Below are 9,242 nucleotides of genomic sequence, written 5' to 3' on the forward strand. Positions count from 1 at the left end.
GAAACAAGGGGCTAACAATTCGATCTAATTTTTTTCATGCTTTTTGACAAAATGATTTTTTTTTCAAGAAGAAGGGGCTGCTGGCAGTTCAATCTAAAAAATCAATTCATTAAGCACTAAGAGTGAAAAATCGTAGAATCATCGGATTCATCCACCATAGCTCAAAGCGCACTAAGAAGAAAATGTAACTTATGCTTATCGACAAGAATACTCTTATCAACAAGTAGGGGGCTAATTGTAAGTACATGCAGTTCTTTATCACCCCAATTATCTTGTAGATATCAAAATAAGGCGACGAGCTCAAATCTAACAACACGTGGAATCTCCCAGAACTTGCGATAGGCTTGATAACCACCGTAGACTTGCGATGAGCTTAATATCAACTGCAAAAAATTGCGATGAGCTTAAAAGCTACCTGAGATTTGTGATAAGTACGGAAGGCCATCCAAGACTTGCGATGAACACAAAACACCTCTTGGGACTCACGGTGAACAATGGGCATTTCCTGAGACTTGCGATAATATCGCTAATTAGATCTTGTCCTTTAACACGTGGTTATTGAGAAACCCATAAGGGGACATAGCCTATACGTGCCACTTGAGAATCATTAAGAGAAAAAAAAGTCTTTAAAGGATCTCATTAGACATGTGACAAAATCCCAATAGTGCTCCTTTAATAAATGACATAAATATCCCTTAGGAAAAATCCCCTTTTACATCCTTCTACTTACAATCCGCCGATTAGAGTCTGTACAATATTGTAAACATATTTGATTTTATTAATTCAACAAACTTTTTTTTATTTTTTTGTGTAAAGTCCTAGAATATGTATCTTTTGGAAAAAGAGATGGAAACTTTTATTACCAAGCCTTTTTGGTACAAAATAGATACCCGCAAAATTTACCAAAGCACATGGGGTCTTTTAGATGACAGTTGTGACTTGTGAGGACAATGGATGGCTGCACTGTGAGCTCATCTAATTCAACTACCCCATTAATAACAACTCTATTGTTTTTCGTTTTGCTTGCGTAATCTTGAATTTAATGCTTGCTTACCCGTCTCTCCCTGGTTCTTACTACTACAGTACTTCCTACCAGGCTACCACCCCGTTCGTTCCAAAGCATGAGTGCTTGATTTGATATCCTCGTTCCTCTGTGGCTCATCGCTTCTTCTTCCATTACCAAAGTCAAATGATCCAAGGCTTGTGGTGGTGGTTTGCCAATCTTAGCTAACCCGAACGACCCACATTCAATAACATTTTCCCCAACGGTTTTGTCATTTAAAGATCTCTCCGCATTCCGCAACACCCACTCCCACTTCCCTTATATCTAGAGGAGTCTTGTATCTCCACAGATGCAAGATGGCTGCCTGTTTCATCGAGCAGCTCAAAGCTCAACCCTCTTGGGTTGTTCTGCTCTTGGTTTTCGGCTCCCTTTCTTTGTTCAAAATCGCTTTTGCTCTTCTCAAATGGGTTTACGTTACTTTTCTCAGGCCTGCGAAGAATCTAAAGAAATACGGCTCCTGGGCTCTCGTTACAGGACCAACTGACGGCATCGGAAAGAGCTTCGCCTTTCAGTTGGCTCGTAAGGGGCTCAACTTGGTCTTGGTTGGTCGGAATCCTGATAAGCTCAAGGAGGTTTCCGATGCAATTCAGGCGAAATTTGGCAAGACCCAGATCAAGAATGTTGTTGTCGATTTCGCCGGTGATCTTTCCGACGGGATTAAACGGATTCAGGAGTCCATTGAAGGATTAGATGTTGGGATTTTGATTAATAATGTCGGCATCTCATACCCATACGCAAGGTTTTTCCATGAAGTCGATGAACAGCTCTTGAAAAATCTGATTCAAATCAATATTGAAGGAACCACGAAAGTCACGCAGGCTGTTCTTCCGGGGATGCTTAAGAGGAAGAAAGGCGCGATTGTCAATATCGGTTCTGGTGCCGCCATTGTCATACCTTCAGATCCTCTTTATGCTGTTTATGCTGCTGCTAAAGCGTAAGTATTATTCTTTTCTCAGTACCTTCTGTGAGCTCTAGCTTGATCTGTTATTCACTTCGAATGGAAAGTCAAAGGATTTCAGTCAATGAGGGGATCCGATCCGTGGTTGCCATATGGCTCTGAATTGTGCTTAGAAACCTCAAAACTGTTCGATTAAATTCTCGAGTGGAGCATTCATGCCATTTTCCTGCTTCTTTTAGATCGCTTCTGTTTATAAGGATTTAATACTTTTCCTTCTTTTTTAATTTTATCATTCATAGTTTGCCATAGGCGAAACCGGAATTTCTTTTTCTCTTTGGGAAAATATGTCTCTGGTTTCAACTTGTTCATCATACGTTTAGGGTCGTTGCATTGGCTTGAGCTCCCCCGCCCCCCGGCCCGGTGGCTCTTCCCTTTTTAGTTAACGAAGGTATACTCGGGTAATTTCAGGTACATCGATCAATTCTCCAGATGCCTCTATGTTGAGTACAAGAAGAGCGGGATCGATGTCCAGTGCCAGGTATTCAGTTTGAATTTGATATTATTTCCTCAAATAGATATTAGTTGAATATTTGAACTAATAATTTTAAATTTAAGGTCAAGAATAACTGTGCAAATATTTTATCTGTTGAAGCTAAAATACTTGAAACTTGCTTGTATAAATGAAGAATTTGCATTCTATATTTTAATCAAAATATCCTTCTTGGAAACTTCAATCAGAGATTATTTTGGTATCATTATTTCTTTTTTTCTTCCATTAACTTGTCCATAAATTATTTACTTGCATATAAGAAATAAGTTGCTTTGTTATTTTTCTTCTTTTGGCGTTTGCATCTTTTTTTTTTTTTTTTGGTGGGTAAGTGAATAATGACTAGGCATGTAAGGGAATAAGAGGAACAAGTAAGGATTCCCAACATCTAATTAAGATCGGTGCACTATTTATAATTTTGGATTGTAAGTTCCCTATACTCATGCGGATAGAATGCTCTTTTTTATGGGGTTTTATATTCCAAACAGTGTTCTGAAAAACATAATCATTTTGTTTGGCTATATAATCTTTCTGTACATCTTACTGTTGTATGTTACTTATAAAGTGTACCAATCTCATAAAATCACTACAAGGAACACTCCTAGTCACTGTGCACCACCACCGATGAGTATAACCTTCCCTGGGGAACTTTTGCAATTGAATCTTCCACATTGATTTTGTCGTCGAATATTCAAGCATTCCCTTCTGTCCATGTGGTCCAAACCAGTGCAGGGGGTGTAGCCCCCCAAACAACCTTCCCATTTCTACGAAGACCTTTCAGCTGCTAGCTCCATAAGAAAGCTTCCATTTGTTTCTGGAAAACAAACTTGCATCCCACCCAATATCCTGGTCAACAACCTCCTACCCGGGTTACAATGCGGAATAAATGATCCACTGTTTCGATGCACTCATTGCACATGATGCATGTGACATTGTTCAACAGCTTACCCCTCTTCACCAGATTATCCACTGTAAGTCTTTTAGGACTGCTGTCCAGTGTCCACATTAAAAAAACAACCTTTAGGGGTGCCATGGTGCCAAACTCTTGAGCTAGGGAATGCACCTCCTCCGGTATGAGCCATCTTGTTATAAAAAGATTTGGCTGTGAATTTGCCAGCTTTATCCACACCCAAACACTCCTGTCTGCTTTACTCCCAAGTCCTATCTGGTGTAACAGCATATATCTTCTGCAAAAAATCCACAATAGACCCCTTTTTTTGAGAGAAAGCAACTGTTATTCATTAATATGAAGAAATAGTACATAAGACAATGTACCTCAGGAAGCATTACAGCAAAAAAGCCAAACATGTCTACATAGGCAAACATCTATCAGTATACAGAACATCCAAATGAGCGCCAGACTTAGTTGGACCATCTGCTAACGAGTTTAGTTAACTCGGAATCCAATACAGATTTACATTCATGACATCCAGAATATCTCTAGGCTTAGACAAGTAGTGACCTAAGCTCCAAGGGCCACCCTTCTTTTCTCCTAACCAGTTAAAATTTGATAGTATTACAGAATTTCCTTCAATGGTCAGGAGACTGCCTAGTTTTTGAAACTTCCTCTGAATGTGGGGTTCCATGACCCTGGTTCCCTGTAAAGGATAAAAACATCTGCAATGGGGGCCTCCTTGTTCTAGACTACCTCAAATAAATTAGAACATATCTCCTTTAGTCTTTATTTGGTTTGAGGGAAGATTTTGGTGGGATGTGATGCAATGAGAAAGGGGATATGGTATTCATAAAAAAAAAAGAGAGAAAGGGGATATGGGTGGAAAATTTTCACATTCCATTGTTTGGTGCAAAAGGGAAAATAGTTGGAGCATCAGCCCTAGTAACAATTATAAATTAATTAATAATTTTAATATTTTATTAAAATTAATAAAATATATTAATTATTAACTTTTTTTTTAAATTAGTTAGTATTTAATATTAATAAAATAATAAAATTAATTATTTTATTAATTGTTTATTGGATAACTAATAATTTATGGTGACGTGTCTAATATTAACTCTTAAAAGTACCACAGAGAAGGTGCTCTTAAACAAGTTTCCCCCTCCTTTCCCTTTTTTTCATACCAAAATGGTGTGACTCCACTTCCCATCCCATGAACCAAATGCAGCCTTAGTGGTTGCTTATTACACCAAGGATCCATCCAAAATCTCATCCTAGCCCCATTACCTACTTCATACTTGATCCCTCCCCTTTGAATTTTGAATAAGATTTGTGTTAGCCTTTCAATAGAGCATAACCAAACAATTTACAGTCATATTATAAATCATAGAGAAGTGAAAAAGATTATTTCTGTTTTTAGAATTTGTCAAGATATGAATATGAAAACAAATATATTAAAAATTAAATATATATGGAAAAGGAAAAAAAATGATTCTACCCCATTTTTAATTCATAGCTAATCATGCTTTTTTTTTACTAGCAAAACTGAGAGAAAAGAAAGGGAGAGATTTAAGACATATTAGGTGCATTAATGATGAAGATCAAAGAGTCTTGGTAAAAGATGAGAAAATCAAACAAAGATGGACAAACTATTTTGAAAAATTATTAAATGAACAATAGGGAGAGGTTGTTAATGGATCTAGCAATACTAGTAGTGTTAAAGATAATACGTACCTTTGTAGAGTTAGATTTACTAAAGTAAAGTAGGCACCAAATAAGATGAAGAATTGTAAGGCATTAGGACCTAATGGAATTCCTGTACAAGTATGGAAAGGTATGAGAGAGGTAGGCTTATTATGGCTAACCAAGCTATTTAATATAGTGAAAGAAAAAGAAGATGCTTGATGATTGGAGAAACAATAGTGTGGTGCCTATGTTTAAGAACAAAGGTGATATAGAAGGTTGTAATAACTATCAGGGGATTAAACTTATGAACCACAATATGAAACTTTGGGAGAGAACACTTGAACAAAGATTATGACTTGAAAACAAGTGTCTTATAGAACCAATTTGGCTTTATGCCAGGGAGATCAACCATGGAAGTTATATTTCTTTTGAGGCGATTGATAGAAAAGTTCAGAGAGAAGAAAGATCTTAATATGGTGTTCATTGATGTAGAAAAGTCATATGATAGAGTTCCTAGAGAGATAATATGGTTGGTCTTGGAAAGAAAGAGATTCAAAATAGGTGTACAGATCTAATTAAGTATATGTATGGGGGGGCAACAATCAATGTTAGAGCACTAGTGGGAGAGAAGGTTCAACACTTATCCCTCATCTATTTGCACTGATCATAAATGAATTGACTAAACATATTTAGGAGAAAGTTCCACGGTGCATGTTGTTTGCGGATGACATTGTTTTAATTGATGAAACTAAAAGTACAAAATTAAGCTTATGGGCAAATGCCTCAGAAAGAAGAGGTCTTAAAATGAGACCGGATCTGCTCCTCACACATGGCGCCTCACACCGACCTCACAGGCACATCCCACCGTGCATTGGGAACATCTCCCGCAATTCTCTTAAAATATCTAGGACTAAAGCATGGTATATGACATGTAAATTTAGTAATAATAGGAATGTAAATCAAGATACACTTGGGATTGGAGACCAAGAGATAACTCAGTGTGACCATTTCCTATACCTTGGTTTAATAATTCATAAGAAGGGAGAGATTGAAGAGGATGATACCTAAAAAATTAGAGTAGGATGGGCAAAATGGAGGGGGTGCATTTGGACTTTTATGTGATAAGCGAATACTACAGATTAAAAGGAAAGTTCTATAAAATAGTTGTAAGGCCAATTATGTTGTATGGAATAGTGTTGGGTAGTCAAGAGACAATATGTCCAGAAAATGAACATGGTAGAAATGCAAATGCTAAGATGAATGAGTGGGAAAACTAGAAATGGTAGGATTAAGAATGAAGTTTTCTATAACCTACAAGTAGCTCCAATAGGTGATAAAATGACAAAGTAGACTAAGATGATTTGGGCACGTGCATAGAAGACCACCAATTGTGCTAGTTAGAAGAAGTGATTTGTTTCACATTGAAGGGGCTAGAAGGGCTTGGGATAGACCAAAAAGAACATGGGTAGAAGTAGTAAGAAATTATTGGATATGGCATTGAATAGATTGGATTTGTGAAATAGGATTCATGTAGCTGACCCCATATAGTTGGAAACTCGGGATAAGGCGTTGATGGTGATAATGATTGAACTTTAATGTTATTTAATTTACTATTACTATTATTATTATTATTATTATTATTATTATTATTATTATTATTATTATTATTCAACAAAATATTACAGCATGATTGATATCATACGAAAAGGTAAAGAAAATGCGCACCAGTATTGGCTGTTACAATTCCTCTAACATTGCATGGCAGGTTCTGTCGGTAGCTACTGGTCCTGGGAAATGTCCATTTGGTTGTTTATTGCAGAAATATTTACTTTTATGTTCTCGTTGCTTCAAAATCTAACTGCTGCATGTGTAGTGACATCAGACTTCCATCTATTACTTCAGTTGTTCTCTTCAATATATATGTAATACCACTGGTGTCATCTAATTTATAGTTTTTTATATTTTAAGGTCTAAATCTTCTCGAAGGTATTAACGGGAATTTAAACAATTAATATCTGTAATAATTAAATAGAAATTCTTTTTGCATTCCGCATTTAATTTTAGATACATCTTAGCCAATCCTATGTTTTCATTCATCAGTGTTCTCAAGGTCCTGGAACCTTGCTTCACGCCTCCACATTTTTAAACATTGGTTTTGGGTACCACGTATCCCACTGTTTTGAATCTGGAGCTCCCACATTCTAAATTTGGGTGCTCAGCTGCTGTGATATTTGGCACTTAAACAAGGAACTGTTGAAACTATTATTTGTTGGATTATAAATGTATAGTAGTCTTGATTATTTAGAAAGTTAGCAAATGGAGAAGGGATTCAAGACATTTTGATTTGCTTTGGTTTCTGTTTGATTTATTGTTGGGTTTTGACACAGATTCCCTTGTATGTGGCCACAAAGATGGCATCAATCAGAAGATCTTCCTTCTTTGTACCATCAACAGATGGCTATGCTCGGGCTGCCATGCGCTGGATAGGCTACGAACCACGATGCACACCTTACTGGCCACACTCTGTTCTATGGGGCTTGGCATATTCATTACCGGAATCAATCATTGATGCATGGCGTCTTAACTTCTGCCTTGGGATCCGTAAGAAGGGACAACTAAAGGAATCAAGGAAGAAGGAATAGATGGTGAATATTTTATTAATGTTTTGGGGAGATCAGCTAGTTTTAGCTTATAATTCTGTGAATCTAGTTTCTCAAAACTTAATTTATCTGTTACATTATCCTAGTTTAAAGAATTTTATTTTCAAAATCAAATTTGTAGTTGTTGATGGGTGTATTACTGCGACATACATACAGTAGTCCTTGCCCTCGATCATTATAACCAGTAGTTATGGCTAAAGGTTGTTTATTATAAATTACTATTTATTTTTTTTTTATTTATTAGTAACCACTGTTTCAGTTCAGCCTATTTCAATAATTTATTTATTTTAATTTTCTTCTTAATCGTTTGTGAGCAAACATTACATTTTCGTAGACAACTTTTTTACAGGTATGAATTGAACTGGTATTTTGAACGTTAAACATCCACAACCAATCAATTAATATTATCCAAGAGGAGCTCACGCGTTCAAATTGAAGCGTATCTCTTTAACTCCCTAGTCCCTCATGTAGCTGTGGAGATTGTGAAAAAATAGAAATGAACAAGCTAGATAGGAGGTGGTTGAATTTAAAGTTTCAATGAGGAAAAAATTGTTGAAACCAAGGTTCAAAATATCGATATGCCCGATGTGCCGGTATGGGTGTATCGGATGAATCGATACAGCTTTTGGTGCTTTTTTTTTTTTTTCCGCAACTGGTTCAGGCCGCCTCCACACCTTGAACTGGTCAGACCCTCGATACACTCACTGTAGGGGTGTATTGGAGGGGTTCCAGAACGATACGTATCGGCTGATACGGTTTGATACGTGTCTATACTTTGAATCTTAGTTGAAACAAAGGAAAATGAATAATTTGGATAAAATGGGACCCTCGGAGGGCCTCAAAATAAATTCTGAAGCTCCTAGAAAGATTGATGGATCCTCGGCTACTGGTTGCATTGTTAGGGATGGGAAGGATCACACACTTCTGGTGAAGCATGTAGTAATCTGTGGGTTCTTGTTCAGTTGTTCTATTAACGTGGCTGAATCATGGAAGTTAAAATGTTCAATACGCACATATTACGGGCTTTCATGTTGTCGGGTCTAGTGAATCTCTAAGTAGTAATAGGTAAGTAATAAAATGACATTTTTACCCATAAAAAAATAATACAAAAATGGGTAAAGTTTTATTATGCTTTATAAAATTTCCCTCAAAAGTGGAAAAGTTATTTATCAAGCTGAGATAGGTAAGTTTTATTGGGGGGGGGGGGGGGGGTTGGAGCTTATTTTACTGTGGGGTCTATTAGTAAATGTAAAAGAAAAAAATCCACTTTAGTACCTGAACTTTGGGGGTGGTGTCAAGTTAGTACCTGAACTTTCAAATGTGTTACTGCAGTGTCAAATTGATTTCTGTTGTTAATCGACCATCAGTTATCTGTTGAAAATGTCAAAACTATCATTCAAAAGAAGACACTGTTCATTGTCTTCTATCTTGAGACTGAATTGGTTATCTTCAAAGAAAAAGAGAGAAAAAACATGAAATATAATAAAGGG

The 9,242-nt window shown here is 36.6% G+C and overlaps 1 protein-coding gene across 1 annotated transcript; it reads left to right on the forward strand.

Moving 5' to 3' along the window:
• Nucleotides 1-1,006: 1,006 nt before the first annotated feature.
• KCR1 (beta-ketoacyl reductase 1) lies at nucleotides 1,007-8,055 on the forward strand. The gene is made up of 3 exons (XM_010252608.3): nucleotides 1,007-1,997; nucleotides 2,430-2,499; nucleotides 7,480-8,055. The coding sequence occupies exons 1-3, from the start codon at nucleotides 1,360-1,362 to the stop codon at nucleotides 7,732-7,734; spliced, it is 963 nt and encodes a 320-aa protein (XP_010250910.1). The 5' UTR covers nucleotides 1,007-1,359; the 3' UTR covers nucleotides 7,735-8,055.
• Nucleotides 8,056-9,242: the final 1,187 nt, after the last annotated feature.

This window comes from Nelumbo nucifera, chromosome 3 (genome assembly GCF_055504915.1).
Source record: "Nelumbo nucifera cultivar China Antique chromosome 3, China Antique-T2T, whole genome shotgun sequence".
NCBI classification, from domain to species: Eukaryota; Viridiplantae; Streptophyta; class Magnoliopsida; order Proteales; family Nelumbonaceae; genus Nelumbo; species Nelumbo nucifera.

Excerpts from the sequence above, each read along its gene's own strand:
- KCR1 (XM_010252608.3), top strand. The coding sequence starts at position 1,360 with ATGGCTGCCTGTTTCATCGAGCAGCTCAAAGCTCAACCCTCTTGGGTT. Across the intron at positions 1,998-2,429 it reads GTTTATGCTGCTGCTAAAGC|GTACATCGATCAATTCTCCA; the intron begins GTAAGTATTATT and ends GGGTAATTTCAG. Across the intron at positions 2,500-7,479 it reads GGATCGATGTCCAGTGCCAG|ATTCCCTTGTATGTGGCCAC; the intron begins GTATTCAGTTTG and ends GTTTTGACACAG.